This window comes from Budorcas taxicolor, chromosome 14 (assembly GCF_023091745.1).
Source record: "Budorcas taxicolor isolate Tak-1 chromosome 14, Takin1.1, whole genome shotgun sequence".
Taxonomy (NCBI): domain Eukaryota; kingdom Metazoa; phylum Chordata; class Mammalia; order Artiodactyla; family Bovidae; genus Budorcas; species Budorcas taxicolor.
Genome location: NC_068923.1, coordinates 65300962 through 65323451, shown reverse-complemented (window position 1 = coordinate 65323451; position 22490 = coordinate 65300962). Strand labels below are relative to the sequence as shown.

Here is a 22490-nt window from a genome sequence, read left to right as displayed (position 1 = left end):
CGTGTTACAATCAAATGATCATTTCAAAATGATGAGGCTGGACCTGAATTCAAGTGACAGAGCAACTAGAAACTACAGGTTCTTTTTGTGGAAGAAGGTCCGTCTAGGCAAGGCTATGGTTTTTCCAGTGGTCATGTATGGATGTGAGAGTTGGACTGTGAAGAAAGCTGAGCGCCGAAGAATTGATGCTTTTGAACTGTGGTGTTGGAGAAGACTCTTGAGAGTCCCTTGGTCTGCAAGGAGATCCAACTGGTCCATTCTAAAGGAGATCAGCCCTGGGATTTCTTTGGAGGGAATGATGCTAAAGCTGAAACTCCAGTACTTTGGCCACCTCATGCAAAGAGTTGACTCATTGGAAAAGACTCTGATGCTGGGAGGGATTAGGGGCAGGAGGAGAAGGGGACAACAGAGGATGAGATGGCTGGATGGCATCACTGACTCGATGGACATGAGTCTGAGTGAACTCCGGGAGTTGGTGATGGACAGGGAGGCCTGGCGTGCTGTGATTCATAGGGTCGCAGAGTCAGACACGACTGAGCGACTAAACTGAACTGAATTGAACCAACGCTGATACAGTTAATGGTATTCCAAGCACTAGGAACATTTTCCCTAGCAACAAATACATTTATGCAAGACATACAATTATAACCAGAATCACATATGTTTAAAATACACACACACACACAAACTGATGAATAGATTCCCACCTTCTAGTGCTCTTGTGGATCAGGAAACAGAAAGAATGTGAACAATGTTGGAAAAAATATACTAACTCAGAGCATCTACATCTATTTATATGACTACTAAAACAGAACACTAGTACACCTAACTACAGTAGTACACATGACTCTTAAACCAGAACAATTATCAATACAAACAATGATGCATCTTTGTGTCAACTTATGATCACTCATATCAGGAAACAGAAAAATGTAAATCAGACTCTTTTAATAAGTGTTTTTCAGCTTATCTTGATTAAGCAGAGAAAACTGTATCCTCTAAACTCTGGAACTCTGGTATAAATATTTGCGGCCTTCCAAAGTTGGTAGGCAAACATGTCTTCTGCCTGCCTTCTTTCTCTTCAATGTCCAATCTCTTTTCTTATTAACAGAAAGAAAAACTGACTTTTAAAAAATCTTTTCATTAATATTAGCTATCTCATTATATATCAGGTAATTTAATAGCATAAAACTAATAGAATATATCAACATCTCAGAAAAATGTAATTGAGAATATTTCCAAATTTATATTTATTATCTCACTTTGTGTTTAACTTAGAAAATTTACCCTGATTTGTGGAACTACAACCTCAAGTGAGTACAGTTTGAAATACTAATAAATATACTCATGAAGGTAGTCAAAAGGTACAACTTTCCAGTAAAAAAGGAGTGTAATGTAACTAGAGGTGCAACATATGATGCAATGGCTATAGTTAACACTTTTCTATGATATATGTTTGTTAAGAGAGTAGATCTTAAAGGTTCTCATTACAAGGAGAAATGCTTTTTTTCCTTTCTTTTTACTGCATCTATATGAGACGGATAGATGTTAACTAAACCTATTGTATTAATCATTTCACAACATATATAAACTCAACCACCTTTTTTGTATACCTTAAACAGTGATGTATGTCAACTATTTCTCAATAAAGCTGGAAAAAGATTTTTAAAAGTATTTCAAGACCAAAAGGTAGAAATATTAATCTCTGTTTTCTAGAATTTTATTACTCAAATTCAAATGTTTTCCATCTATGGAAATCAAAGATTAGAATAGATGTAAAAATGGGATTCTAAATTTTTGTCTGCTACAGAATATTTCTTCTGAATTACATATCTGGAATATGTATTAAGAGAACACTGAATTTATAGTCAGTTTTTTATTGATTATGATAGTTTGTCTAACCTCTAAATCCTAACTGGCAAATAAATAACTTTGAGAAGGCATTTAACCCATTTCTAAATCCTTTGGAAAACAGCTTTCAAAGTCACCTTGGAAGACAAGTGTGTATTCCTAAATTCAGAAGTTTCCAGAAAGGATTACATAATCCTTCAATAACTTTTAACATCTTTTACTGACAGAAAAAAAATCTTTACCCAAACTGAACTTTTCTTCATGAATCTCTTGAATTCTCTTCAAAATTTCTACAGTACATCCTTAGTCTGTTGACTAGGCCTGTACTCAGTGTTCCAGTTTGGTAGGCAAGATTTTGGCTACTATTATGTTATACTTGCAAATATGTTATGTTACATGTCCAAAGGAATTTGTGGATAAAAATAAGGCTAATAAGCTGACTATAAAATATAAAGTTTACTGACTGATTATTGGATGATTACATACATATAAATGTTGTATCCATCTACCTTTTTTTTTTTTTCTTATGTTGCAAGTAGTACCAAATGACGGAGAAGGCGATGGCACCCCACTCCAGTACTCTTGCCTGGAAAATCCCATGGACAGAGGAGTCTGGTAGGCTGCAATCCATGGGGTCGCTAAGAGTCAGACACGACTGAGCGACTTTTCTTTCACTTTTCACTTTCATGCATTGGAGAAGGAAATGGCAACCCACTCCAGTGTTCTTGCCTGGATAATCCCAGGGACGGGGGAGCCTGGTGGGCTGCTGTCTATGTCGTGTTGCACACAGTCGGACACGACTGAAGTGACTTAGCAGCAGTACCAAATGAACCTTTCATATGTTTCATTCTTTTTTTTAAACCGGAGTATAATTGGTTTACAATGTTTTATTAATTTCTGCTGTACAACGATGTAGATCAGCTATAAATGTACATACATCTCCTTCCTCTTGAGCCTCCAACCCACCCACACCTCCTATCCCACCCGTCTAGGTCATCCCAGAGCACTGAGCTGAGCTCCCTGTGTTATGCCGCAGCTTCTTACTATCTGTTTTACACATGGTAGTGTATATATGTCAATACTACTCTTTCAATTTGTCCCACTCTCTCCTTCCCCCACTATGTCAACAAGTCTGTTCTCTACATCTGTGTCTCTATTCTTGCCCTTAGAATATGTTAATTTGTGCTACCATTTTATATATCCCATATATATGCATTAATATATGGTATTTCTTTTTCTATTTCTGACTTACTTCCACTCTGTATGACAGACTCTAGGTTAACCCACATCACTATGAAAGACCCAACTGCATTACTTTTTATGGCTGAGTAGTATTCGATTATATATATGTACTAAAACTTCTTTATCCATTTATCTCTCAATGGACATTTAGGCTGCTTTCATGTCCTGGCTATTGTAAATAATGCTGCAGTGAACAGTGGGGCACATATGTCTTTCTGAATTGTGGATTTCTCAGAGTGTATGTCCAGGAGTGGGAGTGCTGCATCATATGGTAGTTTTATTCCTAGTTTCCATTTGAATGGAAACACAAAAGACCCTGAATAGCAAACATGAATGAGTTTCATTCTTGAAATCTTATCCCTAAACTGGTACTATCATTAGTTAAATTAGGAAGTACTTTTGGTTCCTAGATCCCACTACAAGGTGTGCTGTCTAATATTACAGATAAATAAAATTACTTATGCTGATCTTTATTTAATTCATGTCTGAGTTCTAAAAATCAAACAAAATGTCTAAAAAAGTAATCAGCTTGCCAAAGAAATAAAGAAAAACTATGTGAAGAAGGCAGAGTGCTGAAGAATTGATGCTCGTGGTGTTGGAGAAGACTCTTGAGAGTCCCTTGGACTGCAAGGAGATCCAACCAGTCCATTCTGAAGGAGATCAGCCCTGGGATTTCTTTGGAGGGAATGATGCTAAAGCTGAAACTCCAGTACTTTGGCCACCTCATGCGAAGAGTTGACTCATTGGAAAAGACTCTGATGCTGGGAGGGATTGGGGGCAGGAGGAGAAGGGGATGACTGAGGATGAGATGGCTGGATGGCATCACTGACTCAATGGACATGAGTCTGAGTGAACTCCGGGAGTTGGTGATGGACAGGGAGGCCTGGCGTGCTGCGATTCATGGGGTCGCAAAGAGTCGGACACGACTGAGCGACTGAACTGAACTGATGATCATATACAAAGTGATATGATCTAAAGTAAAAATTAAAACACCAAAACATGATAATCAACCTCTACACCTCTCTCTTTCTCATCTCCAACACGGAACTGGCCATAAATCTTTCAATTTGACCTCATTATTTCCTACCTCTTTTACAAAACCACAATAACCATCTTCAGAGTTTCTCATTTGAACCATTGCTACTCCTTTTCTTCAGCATATTCTCTTCCTGCAATGCATTTATCACTTTTTAAAATAAAAGAGACTTTGAAAATACAAAATTGATTATTTTATTCCTCAAATTGAAACACCTTCATTGAATCTCTTCTATCTGCAAAATAAACTTGTCTGTCATCAACCTCTCCAGTCATGTTGGTTCATCTCATTATTAGAAAAGCATGATATCCACTGAGGGTTTGCTATGTACCTGGTCCTATGAGAAACACTTTGTATGGATGATCTCACTGAACTCTGATAGAATCTTTCAAGTTACATGCTACTATTATCACATATTACAGGTGAGGAAACTGGATTCTTAGGGAATCTTAGAGATCATCTAATGTCACAAGGCCATCAAATGGCAGTGCCAAGACAGAAACCTAAGTTTGATTCCAGCATACATTATCTTATGTCCACCTACATTCTAGGAAGGCCTTCCCTCATGGTTCAAACAACAAAGAATCTGCCTTCAATGCCGGAGACCTCAGTTCAACTCCTGAGTCAGGAAGATCCCCTGCAGAAGGGCAAGGCAACCCACTCCAGTACTCTTGCCTGGAGAATCCCATGGACTCAGGAGCCTGAAGGGCTACAGAGATGGGATTGCAGAGAGTCAGACCCGACAAACAACTAACATTTTTACATTCTAGGAGGTCCCTTAAAAGTCCAAGCTATTTCTATATCTATACTTTAATTCTTACCTGGAAAAAAAGCACTTAGATTTGTCTTTTGGTGAAGTCTTCCCTGACTCTACCACGAGTAACACCTAAGAGTTTTGATCACTACCTTTTCTGTGACATTGTCTACATTACATATGATATCATACTTTAGCCATTGTGAGAGTAACCTTGGGAGGTTGGTGAAAGTACACATGGTTTGCTGAATCTCATAAAGACTGACTTGATCTATTGGGGTGGAGTCTCATTATCTGGATTTTCAATAAGACTTTGAGATAACTATAGTGTACAATTATCAGAGAAGCATCAAGTTACATAAACTATACTTATAGTGTTTACACTGTAATTTTGCAATTATTGCTGTTTGTATGTCCTTGTTTTCAGTTAGTCTGAAGCTTTGTTTTTTTAGGACTGGATCTGATACAAATATGTAGCCCTTACATTTAGAAAGTATACTTAACATCTAGCAACTATTCAATTAAAATTTGATAAATAAAAAAGTGAATTTATTCTCACATTTGGGAGGCAATAAGAAGATGAGGAGAGGAAATGAATTGCTGCCTTTTTTCAGTAGATAACAGGAAAATAATGATATGAAATGATCAAAGTGGGCCTTTAGAAATATTAATGAGACTAAGGCATGAGAATGATAAATTGAGCAGAAGGAACATCAGATTTATATGATCATAATCATAATAACACATTTCAAAGTTAAAATGACATGATCCCAAGTTAAAGGAGCAAAATTGTACTATATGACAAAAATCAGCCACTTGTCAGCATTTCCTTTTTAAGTAAATACAAAACAAGGCCAATCTGTCTAATATCTTGTGCCATCAGATAATCGAGATTGCTTTTTTTTCCCCTGAAACACCTCATGAGTGAGTAGGAAAATCAGACAGAGAAAATATTCACTTGCTAGAAGGAATCTCAGCCAAATTTCTTTTTCCCAAGATAGAACACCTGCCATGTTTCCTGAAACCTTTACAACTTGAAATATTCCTTTAGGAACTTAGAAAGAGCCTACTTTCTTGGTTAAAAAGAAAGAAAACACAAGATCTGTCCTTTTTATAGCAAATGTTAATGTCTTTTGCATCTGTTGTTGGTATTCATAGTGTGATTATGAGACTGTTATTTCCCCAATGTGATTACTTCCTTATGTTAGCCTGTGGGCAGAACTTTTATTTCAGGGATTGTCAGAAATGAAATACCAAAGATGTGCAGTAAAATGGGTGTCTTCTCAATGCAGAAAAGTTATTAGACCTACCTTATTTGTAATGCACACATACACACACACACAACATTATTTTTTCCAGTATCCTACTAGTTAAGTGTTCTGCTTTTTCTAAATATTGAAACTAATTTTTAAAAAATTTTCTTAAAGGTCCTGTTTCTATTCATTTAAAATATGCAGTTTTCTCTTACAGAGGTTACTATATTCTTATAGCTCAAACAGTGATTTTGGAGGCTTATGCATACATAAGGAAGTTCTTTAAAATATTTATTTCTATTTAATACGGTCTTCCCTCACAAGTGGACAGATTCTTAAATTACCACAAACGAAATATTACCCCACTAAGGAGATATTTAACTTATACGAAGAGTACATCATGAGAAATGCTGGGCTGGAAGAAGCACAAGCTGGAATCAAGATTGCTGGGAGAAATAACAATAACCTCAGATATGCAGACACACCACCCTTATGGCAGAAAGTGAAGAGGAACCAAAAAGCCTCTGGATGAAAGTGAAAGAGGAGAGTCAAAAAGTTGGCTTAAAGTTCAACATTCAGAAAATGAAGATCATGGCATCCGGTCCCATCACTTTATGAGAAATAGATGGGGAAACAGTGGAAACAGTGTCAGACTTTATTTTTTGGGCTCCAAAATCACTGCAGATGGTGATTGAAGCCATGAAATTAAAAGCTGCTTACTCCTTGGAAGGAAAGTTATACCCGACCTAGACAGCATATTAAAAAGTAGAGACATTACTTTGTCAACAAAGGTCTGTCTAGTCAAACTTATGGTTTTTCCAGTAGTCATGTATGGATCTGAGAGTTGGACTATGAAGAAAGCTGAGCGCCGAAGAATTGATGCTTTTGAACTGTGGTGTTGGAGAAGACTCCTGAGAGTCCCTTGGACTGCAAGGAGATGCAACCAGTCCATCCTAAAGGAAATCAGTCCTGAATATTCATTGGAAAGACTGATGCTAAAGCTGAAACTCCAACACTCTGGCCACCTAATGGGAAGAACTGACTCATTTGAAAAGAACCTAATGCTGGGAAAGATGGAAAGTGCAAGGAGCAGGGGACAACTGAGGATGAGATGGCTGGATGGCATCACCAACTCAATGGACATGAATTTGAGTAAACTCCAGGAGCTGGTGATGGACAGGGAGGCCCGGCTGGCATGTTCCAGTCCATGGGGTCACAAAGAGTTGGACATGACTGAGCAACTGAACTAAAGTGAACTGAATTGAATATGGAGAACTAGTATTTCCAAAGTGGCCATACGGCCCAAAGCCATCTATAGAATCAATACAATCCTTACCAAAATTCCAATTTTTTTTTTTTTCCAAATAAATAGGGGGGAAAAAAAGGCTTAAAATTCATGAAAGTGAAAGCATTAGTCATGTCCAACTCTTTGTGATCGTAGGGTTTTCTGCCTCTGGAATTATCCAGGCAAGAATACTGGAGTGATAACCATTCCCTTTGCAAGGGGATCTTCCTGATACAGAGATTGAACCCTAGTCTCCATATCGCAGGCAGATTCTTTATAGTCAAAGCCACCAGGGAAGCTCCATATGGGACCACAAAAGTCTTCAAATATCGAAAGCAATCCCGAGAAGGAACAAAACTAGAAATATAATTCTCTCTGATTTCAAATTGCATTGCAGAGATGTTGTAACTTAAATAGTATGGTCCTGGCATAAAAATGCACACATAGAACAATGTAATAGAATTGAGAGCCTAGAAATAAACCCTTGCATATACAGTCAACTAATATTTGATGAGCGAGACGAGAATACTCGAGATGGAAAGGTGAGTCTCTTTAATAAGAAAAACTGAAATAAGCCAGACACAGAAGGACAAATGCTACATGGTACCACTTATACAGAGTATCTCGAATAGTCAAACTCATTAGACATGACAATAAAATGGTGGTTTCTAATGGCTGAGAAGAGGGAGAACGAGGAGCTGTTGGTCGACTGGCTTCATTTAAGCAAGGGGAGTCAAGTTCTAGAAATCTGCTGCACAATACAGTGCCTACAGTTAACACTACTGTATTGTGCATTTAAGATTTTTGTTAAGAAGGGAAACCTTAAGTGCATTTACAATTAAAAAAAAAGACAATACCTGTAAATTCTGATGAAAATCATCAGAACTTTATACATATAATTTTGTAGTTGAATTGAATAAACAATTCAGAATCTTAAAGTAAGACAACGTTCTATTTTGAAAAAGTCCGTTAACTTTCTAATTCAGAAAAGTAATATTTAAAATTAATATTTTTTCTTAATTTTTTTGGACAGCACATAATATTTTATTTACCTGTGTATTCAAGGTGAAATCCTGCAGCAGAAACACTGATGTCTGATTGAAAATTTAGATATAGATTATTAGATGTACTATTCAAAAGATGGGGTATTGTTGTTCCTGAAATGATAATTGAAAAAGTGGTTCAGTGATCACATAATAAGTAATATAATAAAACTAAGTTAACTATTGGTCAGCCAACAAGTTATCACTGAAATGATATACTATTAAACTGTTTTATAAGAATTTTTAAATAAAAATATTTCTCACATATTCGTCTTTCATATTACTATTCTTGACTATCTCCAAGGAGACAGACCTTTGACAGCACATTAGATGGCTCCCTAAAATAGGTAACAGCAAACAAAGCTGATAAGAAGCAGAAAATTTTACTAGTCACCTAAAATAAATATTTGGAATTTCATGTGGATTTCAATAATTCATGTACAAGATAATAAATTTAGTTTTAAAATTTGCATGTTTAGGTTTAAAGAAATATTCGTTTATCACCCTTTATTGTGATATTTAAATATATACACTTTTTTCTATATCAGGTGAAGTACCTTGATGTTTCTTACACCAACAGCAAAGCTGGTTGTTAGAATTTAAAAAATGCCAATTATGAACTACTGCTTGCCTTGTCTCTTAGCAAATGCTTTATAATCTTGTTCTTCTGAACTTCCATAGGAAATCAACTTTAATTTATTCAATTATTGAATTGAAAATATGTGCCTGAACCAATTACTTTTTGACTATCTGACATTAGTAGTTTAAGACCCTTAAAATGACAACTCAAGCAATTTCAAATGACAAGCATAAAAATAACTGTCAACTGTGTCTCAAGACAAAATTCAACAAGCCTATGAGTTGATAGTGCTACCAACATTTTTTTGGTAATTTTCTAGTTACTTCATACTTACTTTCCACAACACTATGAACCTTAACCACTGAGTCTTCTATAAGAGAAATCAGGACAAATTCATCACAAAGCACACAACTGTTTCCCCCACCTAGCTGACCTTGCTCTCTGTCTTATACTGTCCTAACTGAATCAGTGAGGACAGAGGTAAACAGAAACTCAAAGGTCACTCTGACTGCCTTTGATCTCTTAGAAGATCTTAGTGATTAAGAGCTTTGACTGTGGAGTCACACCAGCTGGGTCCCAGTCTCATTCTAATGTTAGATGTACAACCTCGGGCAACTTAATTTCTTTTAGTGTCAATCACCTACCAGGGCTGCTGGAAAGATCAAATGAGGAAATGTATGACAAGCTTCACACAGAGCTAGCACTTGGTAATCAACAACTGTTATTATTTATCACTTTTTATCATTTAGTTATTATACTTATCATTCAGAAAGTATTATACCAAGTTTATTACAGACAAATGCATACACACAAAAAATCATACAATTTTTCCAAGAAAAATTTCTTTTTAAATCTATTTCTAGAATATTTGTAATGCCTAAAACAAATTATTCTTACTCTAGATATTTCTTCTTTGCTTTCATCAATGGTGGTGCTGAAAAGTGGATTACATCTCCATTTTAAAATCTATTAAAAACGTAATGACCCTCAAAATTCTATATCTGAAATATATGAGTTCATAGTTTAGCTATGTTTATATTTCTAGAGTTAAACACTATAACCCAAATTAAAGTAAAGCATATAGTTAGAGTGAAACTTCATTGCACCCTAAATATGTTATAAGAAGCTGTTAGATTAATGCACAAACTACCTTCACAAACCGTAACAAATTATAAAATCTTCTGGTCTTGACACATGTGTATATAGTATGAATTTTATATAATTTAACTCCTTTCATAGAATTAATTTCATATTCTCTTTATTCTCATACAACAGTACCTTGTAGCACTTACCATGTTGTTACATAATCTCTATAATTGTTTTAATGGCTGCATAACATTCTATCAAATGAATATATTATAAATTTCAAGCATTGTCTAATTTTTAACTATTACTTCTCATCCTTTTTTTTAAGGGAGAGGAGCATATATACTATTTCTGAGCCAAGGGTCAGCTAAAAATATTACTATTAATATAAAAAGCATCAATAAATAATTACACAAATACAGTAACACTGTATAGTAGGTTTTAAATAGCAATTTCTATTTTATTGCCTTTAAAGCCTTTCAAACTTCTACCTTGTAGTTTATTTCTCTGCATATAGTTTGTAAAAAGCAAAATTAAAACCACCAAGTCAGAGATCGAGGGAGGGCTTTAGAGAGAAAGCAAGAGAGATTTACATTCCTAATTATAATGTATTTTAATTAAACTTAGTTCTTTTATTTACCTGAATAACTTCCAAGTCTTGGGGCATTGTTGTCTCCCCCATCATAAAAGTCCAGAGAATCCCAATTATGTTCTGTAGCAAAGCTGACAACTTGCACCTATGAAATAATAATTATCTGTAAGAACACATACTTCTAATGTGATGCATATACTATAGTCCACTCATCTCTTCTGGAAGAGAGAGCTCAAAGCCTGGACCATATCATTTAGGCTCTCCATGGAAGCATTTTAACAGAAATGATCATTGCCTTTATGGCACTGGCATACACACATTGACTTTTAAAATAAAAGCCTCTGAGGTATCTAGCAGTGTTACTACTGTTATAGCATTAAGACTGTCCGTCACCACCTTATTGCGTTAATCCAATGTCTTAGTGCCTAGAATCTGAATTAAGCCATGTTCCAAACAATTGATTAATTTTTGTTTTGTTTTGTTTTAGAATGTTTGATTCTTGTGTACTGAGTTTTCTCATCTGCTTTACCTATTAGGATATAAGCAGATTTCTGGTCCACACAGAGCACCATATAAGACTATAATATATATGATTTTGAACTAGGTTTATCCTGGATACATTCTATTATGTTTTACTTTGTATAACCTTTGTTAAATTTCCTGTTTTTATTTTTACAAATTAACATAATAATCCCCTATGTACATTTTTGATATATTTCAATATGTATAACCAAAAATAATACTTTATAACTGATTTGGATATGTCTTTTAAAGATTAGTTTTATAAATGACTATATTTTTATAAACAGCATCATAATAACTAAATCACTGTGAGGATTCACAAAGTTGATAAGGGAAATGCTGAGTATAATTTTCTCATGTCTATCAAATTTTATTTAAAGAAAGAGGCATGTGTTACTTTGTTGCACTTCACTTGGCACAGCTTGAATTTTTGCAAGAACCCACAGAATTCTCACAACTATGGATGTTGTCTATTTTTCTTTGTTTATTACATATTTTATAGTTTAAGAGAAGGTAAAGGAATAGTCTTATTCAAATAAATTTATTTTTATTTAGTTAAGGTCTGTTATTAATATAAGCATTTCACTTATCTACTAAATACTTCTAACAATTGCATTCATTAAATTTTTTCTTATCCACAAAATAGGCTATCACCATTCTTCCATTCAAATAAATGCTTATGCCTCTTTTCCAGAGGTGAGTGCCACATGGCGACAGATACCCTGCCTGTGTGACAGGCGTTAGGCCAAATGGCAATGTTCCAGGACAGGAGGAAGACTGGAATTAAAACTGTATGACTGCAATATAATCACCAACTCCTTAAAAAATGGTCAAGTCTCTCTTCATATCTGACTTTTCCTTCTTTTCAAGTCAAGAAAAGAAAAAGTCATATTTGGCTTTAAAAAAAACAAGAAAAAGAAAACAGAAGTAAGGATATTTTGTAGTAGTTGACATTTGAAGTAAGTAAAATGTACTGCAAGGTTCTGCACAGAAAGAAGTTATTGAGTTGGTAAAAATGTAGAAGAGACAAGCCACAGGGTAGATTTAGTGAACCATTTAGCCACAGTGAAGTGTATTCACATAGAAGAAAATATGTAAAAAGTTAGAAAAAGTAGAAAAAAAAGAAAGAATAAAGATTAATGGATAAATACAAGAAATATTAGAATTCTGGGGTTTGAAACTTCCTGGTTCCCTCTACTCCATAGCATGTAACTCTAAAAGAACTGTTAATCTCTCTGTGCCATAGATTTCTTTTATTAATCACTGTAGTAAAGCACCTATTTATAGATTTATTGTAAAAATTAAAGTAATTTTACTTTAGAATAGTGCCTAGAATAAACTGAGGATTTAATGTATCTTAGCTAAGGGAGAGGAAACAGAAAGAGAAGGGCTATACAGACAGAATACCAGCATAATAATTATGCAGTTGAGGAGTATTTCACTGAAGGTTTTAGAAGGTGAATTGAAGGAGTCTAATCTCAGCCCTGGGATTTATTTGGAAGGAATGATGCTAAAGTTGAAACTCCAGTACTTTGGCCACCTCATGCGAAGAGTTGACTCATTGGAAAAGACTCTGATGCTGGGAGGGATTGGGGGCAGGAGGAGAAGGGGACGACCGAAGATGAGATGGCTGGATGGCATCACCGACTCGATGGACGTGAGTCTGAGTGAACTCCGGGAGTTGGTGATGGACGGAGGCCTGGCGTGTTGCGATTCATGGGGTTGCAAAGAGTCAGACACGACTGAGAGACTGAACTGAACTGAATCAGGACTATGGTTTAAGTACAGAACTACTGCAATTAGTAAAGAAAATAAAAATGAAAAGACAGTTTTAATGTTGATTCCAGTGGCCCACATGAGAAGCAAAAAAAGATTAATAAAGTAGGCTAGTAGGCAGGAATGGTAGAAAGGGAGACCTAGATGTCACATGAGTTGCTGTAGTGGAAATTACTGCTTTTTGTGTGATATGAATAGGACAGGGAAGTGACATAAAATATTTTAAGATATTTTTCCCTGAGTTTTTGAGATCAGAGGGATGGAAAAAACAAAAATGTAGATATCTCCAGGAAAGCTTATTACCTTTGTAAGAGGAAGAAAATCTGTTTAATTCTGGACATTTATATGTGAATATGACTCCCCAAAATAATCAGGTTCTGATCCCTTGAGCCTGTAAATATTGCCTCTTATGGGAAAGAATCTTTCAAATGTGAATAAACTAAATATCTTGAGATAGGGGGACTATCCTAGATGATTTAAATGAGCCTTACAGGCAATCACAGATGATCTTATAAGATGTCAAGGAAGATTTGACACAGACAGAAGAAGAGAATGCAATGTGACCACAGAAGCAGAGATTGAAGGGATGTAGTCAGAGGAGAAGGGGATGACAGAGGATGAGATGGTTGGCTGGCATCACTGACTCAACAGACATGAGTTTGAGCAAATTCAGGGAGACAGTGAAGGACAGGGAAGCCTGGTGTGCTGCAGTCCATGGGGTTGCAAAGAGTCACACACTACTTAGTGACTGAACAAGTCAGAAGCCACAGAATGATGGCAGCTACCAGCAACTGGAAGAGGCAAGGAAAGGACTCTTCCCTGGAGCCTGAGCAGAGGGGAGGTGGAGGGAGAAGAACTTTAAATTAGATGGAGTTGTCCATTATGACAACAGGACAGCTTTATGAGGTAATGAATTTCCAATAACTAAAACCAGACATCCCTTATAGAGACATTCAAATCCCATTTTACTTTAAAGATTGCTCTTTGCTTGATAATTCTGTTATTATTAATTGTAGCTCCTTTGGAATTCCCCCTCCAATATACCTTGCTAAAATATACAGGGAAAAAAATGAATATACTCCTCCCACTCATGTAGTAGAAACATAATAAGTTAGTTTACTTGTTGAGGTTATTTCCCAAAAATGCTCAATCATTCTATCTTATTTGTAACTTTTTCAGCATTACAAATGTTTCTTCTCTCTATCAGTGGTTATCGCATTTCATATATGATTTACTGAATATTCATATAAATCTTTATTTGCACATATGTTTAGTGCAAAAGAATAAAAGATAAACATTACTCTAAATCTGGTGTGCTAGCCAGGTTGCTTTTACGTGAATTTAGTGAAATTTCAAATATGTCCTAAATTATGGGGGTGTGTGTTATAGTTTTCTATAATTTAGTAATACATCTAAAACTGTGCTCAGTTGCTCAGTCATGTGTGACTCTGTGTGACCCCATGGACTGCAGCCCACCAGGCTCCTTTGTCCATTGGATTTTCCAGGCAAGAATACTGGAGCAGGTTGCCATTTTCTTCTCCAGGGACATATAAAATTAGCAAACATAACTTATATGCAGAGTACATCATGAGAAATGCTGGACTGGAAGAAACACAAGCTGGAATCAAGATTGCTGGGAGAAATATCAATCACCTCAGATATGCAGATGACACCACCCTTATGGCAGAAAGTGAGGAGGAACCAAAAAGCCTCTTGATGAAAGTGAAAGAGGAGAGTCAAAAAGTTGGCTTAAAGCTCAACGTTCAGGAAACGAAGATCATGGCATCCGGTCCCATCACTTCATGGGAAATAGATGGGGAAACAGAGGAAACAGTGTCAGACTTTATTTTTGGGGGCTCCAAAATCACTGCGGATGGTGACTGCAGCCATGAAATTAAAAGCTGCTTACTCCTTGGAAGAAAAGTTATGACCAAGCTAGATAGTATATTCAAAAGCAGAGACATTACCTTGCCGACTAAGATCCGTCTAGTCAAGGCTACGGTTTTTCCAGTGGTCATGTATGGATGTGAGAGTTGGACTGTGAAGAAGGCTGAGCGCCAAAGAATTGATGCTTTTGAACTGTGGTGTTGGAGAAGACTCTTGAGAGTTCCTTGGACTGCAAGGAGATCCAACCAGTCCATTCTGAAGGAGATCAGCCCTGGGATTTCTTTGGAAGGAATGATGCTAAAGCTGAAACTCCAGTACTTTGGCCACCTCATGTGAAGAGTTGACTCATTGGAAAAGACTGATGCTGGGAGGGATTGGGGGCAGGAGGAGAAGGGGATGACAGAGGATGAGAAGGCTGGATGGCATCACTGACTCAATGGACGTGAATCTGTGTGAACTCCGGGAGTTGGTGATGGACAGGGAGGCCCGGCGTGCTGCGATTCATGGGGTTGCAAAGAGTCAGACACAACTGAGTGACTGAATTGAACTGAAGAGGTTAATTAGGGAAAGAGCACTTTTGTATTTATACAAAGTATTTACAATTAAAATATGCTTCAAAATCTGTAACTTTGATCAATCCTGTGCTAAACTCAAATTTTATTTTCTAAGGTACAATCATTAAATGAAATGCTACTTCAGTGAAAAGATCTTATAGCATCATTGATACAAGGTTTCTAGTTGTGAATAGTGTTTGCCGGGACAGTGATATAGAACATAACGTTATCTTCAGATGTCATATTAGTCCATTATTCTATGTTAACTCCATAAAGTGGCCTAAAACTTCACTGCTTTTGGAAAATATTCATTGGTTCATTTGAAACATAATTACTGAGCACAGACTGCTAGGCTCTGTGCTAGCTGTCAGAAAAGATTTAGTTACTTACCCCATAAACTTACAGGTAATTAAGTAAACAACAAATGGCAACCCACTCCAGTATTCTTGCCTGGAAAATCCTATGGACAGAGAAGGCCTGGCGTGCTACAGTCACAAAGAGTCAGACAGGACTGTGCAACTGAGCACACAAATCAAAAACAGTAACATGGTATCATGATATAAGGATATTGCAGGGATCAATGAGAACATGTAGCAAGAAAGGCTTAACGTTGCTTCAAGTTCATGGATGGTCTTCCACAGGAACTGTTTTTAAGGTGAGACAGAAATAATGAGGAAGGATAAACCAAATAAAGGAGATGATAAGGAATATTGGCAGTAGAAGGAACAACATTTAACAAAGGTCCAGAGGCAAGAGAGAGTCAGGTTTCTATAAAGAAGTGAAATAGAGGCAAGAAATAAGGGCAAAGCACAAAGGCGTGATCAGCTGTGTCAAGGAGTTCAGGATAGAGAGGACAATCGAGGTATTGTAAAGCAGGAAACTTAGAGCATTAGATTATTAATTTTTAGAAAGTTACTCTCTTTGCCCTGTGAGGAATAGATTGGAGGAGAGTAAGAACCTGAAACAGGGACGATGGCCACCTAATCTTGAATGGTAAAAGTGTGGATGAAGAAAATAGACTTTGAGAGGTTTGTGAAGACAGAACTGATATAGTTCTTTGTGCACTTGGACACAGAAAAAAATCATCAAGGTTTTTGGCTTGTGCAACTGAATGGATGAGGGGTTCATTCTGAGAGAGCAAAATGGGGAAGATTCACAACTTTGAGAAAAAAAAGTCATGAAGTCCAGTTTTGAACAGGTTGAAGTAGAAGTGTAAGAAGTTTAGGGGCTTCCCTGGTGGTCCAGTGATTAAGAATCTACCTTGCAATGTGGGACACCAGGTCGATCCCACATGCTGCAGGGCAACTAAGCTCACACACTACAGCTGAATCCCATGCACCCTAGAGTCCACGCTCCACAAGAGAAACCACTCCTCAATGAGAAGCCTATGTACTAAACTAGAGAGCAGCTCCCACTCGTTGCAACTAGAGAAAGCCTGTGCACAGCAATGACAACTCAGCACAGCCAAAATGAATAAACACACACACACACACACACACACACATATATACAAGAGAGATGTAAAAAGTTTAGCTGAAAATATTCAGTGGGCAGTTGGATAAATAGCAAACTTAGGTGAAAGGTATGGGTTAAATATTAGGTGTGGAAATCATCATTTATTCAGTCTTTCTAATTTAAAAGATGTTTTCTAATTATCTACTATGATTCAGCATCCAGCACATAATGGTAACTGAAGCTATGAAAGTAGACAACCTGGCACAGAGAACGGTGCCACATGAGATGGACAAAAGAACATAGAATCTCACAAACACCACATCTAATGAATTGAAAAAGAGGAGATCATGTTCCTAGATACAGAAGTAACAAACTAAAAATGTATAAAAGAAAACAAAACAAAATTCAAGACAGTATTAGGTAGAATGGAGGGGAAAGTTATCTTAATAGTGAGGGGGGAATGGACACGGCAGAATGTTGCTAACAAAATAAGGAAGATGAGCAATGCAATGGATTTAATGGCATGTTCCTTAGTGATCATTATAAGAGTGACTCAAATAGAGCATTGGACGCTGAAGCAACATCACAGGGAATTGGGAACAGAGGGTGAGAACTAGAGGGAAAATGCCAAGGGTTTATTATTTTAAGATGAGATAAAAATGGACAAGCTGATGCCAATATATAGATGCTCTAATATAATTCTCGTAAATGTATAACCAGATGATACAGTAAATGTTCCATGAAGATTTTAAAAGGTATCAGCTTCATTTCAGATTGCCTATGCAATCTGGAACATGGATGATCTTCAAATCTTTGCTAATTCCAGCAATAACTGGATAGAGTGGATTGGTTATCCTCAAATTTTAAAAGTTGATCATAAAATAATAGCACAACTAGCCAGAATATAAGCAGTATTTTGACTGCTAATATTTTTAAAACACTGAAAAAATACATTTCAAATTTTCTCATTGATTTACTGACCTATTTAACACCTGACATCTATTAAGTAATTTTTTTAATTTTCTGAAAATTTATCAAGTTAAATTGAAAATTTTACTTCTTATTGAAAATTATATTTCTGTCTAAGTTCAGTTTTAACGAATCATGTGTTGGCTGTTTTTTCCATGACTGATATATATATCTCAAGTTTCTCAAGGAAAACCCTATGACTCAGTTGGAGACCGGCAAGTTATTTTTATGAAATATCAGTTCAGTTCAGTTCAGTTTAGTTGCTTTGTAGCGTCCTACCCTTTGTGACCCATGGACTGCAGCATACCAGATCTCCCTGTCCCTCACCATTTCCCTGAATTTGCTTGGACTCATGACCACTGAGTCAGTGATGCCATCCAATCATCTCATCCTCTGTCATTCCCATCTCCTCCTGCCTTCTGTTTTTCCCAGCATCTAGTGAGTCAGCTCTTCACATCAGGTGGCCACAGTTTTGGAACTTCAGCTTCAACCATCAGTCCTTCCAATGAATATTCAGGATTGATTTCCCTTAGGATTGACTGGTTTGATAACCTTATTGTCCCAGGGACTCTCTGGAATCTTTTCTAACATCAGAGTTCAAAAGCATCAATTATTCGGTGGTGCTCAGCTTTCTTTATGGTCCAACTCTCACATCCACACATGAAATATAGTCTCTGTAATGTTCTGTGAGGTTTAATTATGTTCCATGGGATAACACACTGACTCAGCAGTAAAAGGCTATCTACTTGCCCAGAAACAATTTTCTTCTCAAACAGAGTAGCTGGTCAAAGTGCTCCCAATACAAAATGGTCACAGTTGAAGTACTCTGGTAGATACTGTTGACTGTCTGTAGAATAGTATTCTTCTTCCTTGCTGACAGAACAATTTTGTTCAACTGAGTGAGAGCTGTGTACATCAGAGAAGGATAAGTCCTTTGCCAGAGCCAGACAACTACTCTTGATTTTTTCAAAGCCAAATCATAGTAAGTCTTTTGCTATTATCCAGTGAATGGCTTAGGAATGGATGTGATTGTAATTTGGTCAACAGGAGAGAATGGAATGTCTGCTGGAAAGTTTGTGAAAAGATCTCAGTCATTATAAAAGTACATAACATAGAAATATTCCATTCCATCCATTGCTGAGAAATACTGTTATGCCTAGAGATTTTATAGCTATCTCAAGACCATAAGAGAGGAAGTCCAAGAACTAAGCTAATATGCTAAGTATTGCAGGACAGAGATGGAAAAAACCTGGGTCAGGAATGATACAACTGAACTTTTGCAATAAACAATGCTTAAACCATCTTACTCAAAGATTCAATGTTATGTGGAGCAACGTATTTTTCTTACTGCTTATGCAGTCATGAATTGGTTTTCTGTTACTCGCAGGTGAAAAATGGAGAAGGAAATGGCAACCCACTTTAGTATTCTTGCCTGGAGAATCCCAGGGACGGAGGAGCCTGGTGGGCTGCCGTCTGTGGGGTCGCACAGAGTCGGATACGACTGAAGCGACTTAGCAGCAGCAGCAGAAGCAGGTGAAAAAAATTAATGGTAAGTATCTTTCTTTATGGCTTCCCTGATGGCTCAGCAGGTAAACAATCCACGTGCAATGCAGGAGACACAGGGGATGTGGGTTCAATCTCTGGGTCAGGAAGATACCCGGGAGGAGGAAATGGCAACTCACTCCAGTATTCTTGCCTGGAAAATTCCATGGACAGAGGACCCTAGTGGGCTACAGTCCACAGGGTCACAAAGGATCGGACTCAACTGAGTGACTGAACAGGCACATCTTTCTTTTAAAATTCAGCCATGCAAGTCAAAAGCACTGGCTGAAATTCTAGAAATTACGTGTGTCCTGTCATTTCTGAAAAGATTGGCTTCAAATATACAATGAAAAGAAGAAAAATTTAAATATTCTTACTTGAATGCCAGCTCCCTCTGGCACTGTTATCTTCCACACACAATTCAGATTGTTGTCATAAGGCTCAGGGTATCCAGGAGACAAAATAGTCCCTTTGCGCTTAGTTAAAATTCCACCACAGGGTACTGAAAGTAAAGCAATCCATGAGAGGAAGTTAATTCTAACGCAAAGGATTAAAATAAGCGAAAAGGTCATCAATAACATAGACAGATATTAGACTTGCAAACATAATCAAATCATATTATGCTTTAAAACTCAAAAGAACCATGAAAATTGTCTTCCTATAGCACAAAAAGTTCCCATAGCACACAGAAAAGAATTAGACAACATAAATGGATAACTTGGCGATAGCATATCTAAAGTCATTCTATAATTAACTCAATAATAGCATATTATTTGCATTTTATTAAAATGTTCATTGAGACAAGTTAAAAATTGTTCATATGTACATAAAGAATTTTTGAATAATTATTTTATATTTATTATTTTCTCTTCATATATCTTTTGAGTAGTAATAAAATCCCTTTCAGAGTAATAATGATGATGATTACAATTATGTTGTGATTATAACATTTATATAGAGCCTATATACCAGTACTCTTCTAAACATTTTTACATGTTTTACTTTATTAAAGCTTCCCAACAATCCAACAATATATGAATAAGTATCCTCCTAATTTTACAGCTGAAGAAATGGAAGCAGTAACAGTTTAAGTAACTTTCTCAAGATCACATAGCTTGGCTCCACATTCATGCTGTTCAGTGTAAAGAAAATACTCAATATGGCAACAGTCTGGTTACTGCCAATACAACTACTACAGGAAAGAATACGTACGGAGACTTGCTCTGAAGAGAGTAAAGACTTTTAACACTTTTTACAGGTACCAATCTTAAAGCAAAATTCTTACACTGCTGGTAGTATCAGATTCTCTGGGAATGACCAAACTTATAGTTTTAAATACTGTGTGATGTTGGACATGTCCTTGAATTCTCTGAAACTCAGATGCTTTTTTAAAAGATAATGCAATTTTTCCAAGGGGCTTTTGTGGAAAGTAAATAGATATTATAATCTACATAAAGGGGCTTCTCTGGGGCCCAGTGGTAAAGAATCCATCTGCCAACGCAAGAGCAACAGGGTCAAAGCCTGGGTCGGGAATAATCCCTGGAGAAGGAAAGGGCAACTCATTCCAGTATTCTTGCCTGAGAAATCCCATGGACAGAGGAGTCTCAAAAGATTGTTACGATTTAGCAACTAAACAATAACAATGCACATAAAGAAGCTTACACACTGCTCGAAACATAATAAGTCAGTAAATTACATTTTCTTCTGCTACAACTATTGTTATTTTATGTTCTAATGGCTCTATGATCCCTGGACATGTGTCCTAACCTGGCTCTAATGATGAAATATCAGAATATATTTTTGTAATAATTTTAAAGGTAATTATACAACTTTGTGTCACTTCTGAAACTGAATGCAAAAAATCTAGGGTAATTACTCAAAAGAATGCTACAAACTTTTTACATTTTCAAACTTTTAAATCAGTGTGATAAAGTATTTTTAAAGAAAATTTTAGCTCATCCTCCTTCTGATCCTTTCAATTCAAATGTTATCTCTCTGTGACCTACACCATCTTCTCATCTCTTATAAACCACCGCTCTTCTGTAATGGCATCTATTACCATGACATCTATACACTATGACTCCAGTGTTAGTCGCTCAGTAGTGTTTAACGCTTTGCAACCCCATGGACTGTAGCCTGCCAGGCTCCTCTGTCTGTGGGGATTCTCCAGGCAAGAAAACTAGAGTGGGTAGCCATTTCCTTTCCCATGGGATCTTCTCAGCCCAGGGATCGAACCCAGGTTTCTGGCATTGCAGGCAGATTCTTTACTGTCTGAGGCACCAGGGAAGCCATATACTATGATTACTAAACATTTATCTCTAGCCATAACTTCTACCCAGAGTTCTACAATAATATGTCAACTCAATATCTCAAAATTCACATGTCCAAATCAAGATTTTTGAAATTCTCCCTGATCTATACTATTTGCCCTCTCAGTAAATGTTACTGCCTAATTCTTAAGCCAAAAATCTAGAACTCACTTCATCTTTCTTTTCAAATTCACATGTACATCTATATTCAGCCTATCAACAAACTATGTCAATTCTATTTTAAAAATATATCCAGAAGTTTACCAGTTCTCATCACTGATCATGATCTGCCAATCTCAATCAACATTAAATTTCCCCTCCACTTCCGCAATAGGCTTCTATTCAGTCTTACTGCTTCCATACCACCCCCATCCCTTACATTAGCCACAGTGATTTTCCAGAAACTGAGATCGTATCTTCTATAGCTCAGTGAATTTCCATGGCTTAGAAAAATTCTAACTGTTCTAGCCTTTGAGGCACCCTATGACTTGGCCTCTGCTCTACCTCTCCCAATTCTTCTGTCATTTTTGCCATCATTCACTCTGTTCTTGACACCTGAGATTATTGTTGTGGCTTGCTTACCTCTTTGACTTTCATATATCCCACCCCTCTTCATTCACCTCATTTGCATTTAAAACAGCAGCATGCTCTGGAGGTCTTCCTCTAACCTCCAGCTTCTGCTCTCTTTTGCTCCATAGCATTTAACATTATCTGAAACAAAAGTAAACTCCCTAAGGGCAGAGACTTTATCCTC

The 22490-nt window shown here is 36.7% G+C and overlaps 1 protein-coding gene across 1 annotated transcript in view; it reads right to left on the bottom strand.

Annotated features, from left to right (window-relative positions):
- The window catches only part of CSMD3 (CUB and Sushi multiple domains 3), a 1391498-nt gene that overhangs the window by 146015 nt on the left and 1222993 nt on the right, over positions 1-22490 (bottom strand). Inside the window, exons 36-38 of the mRNA XM_052651435.1 lie at positions 19805-19929; positions 10771-10867; positions 8474-8578 (exon numbers count right to left, since the gene is read on the bottom strand). Coding sequence (XP_052507395.1) covers positions 8474-8578; positions 10771-10867; positions 19805-19929 — 327 coding nt within the window. The remainder of the gene's footprint in view (positions 1-8473; positions 8579-10770; positions 10868-19804; positions 19930-22490) is intronic.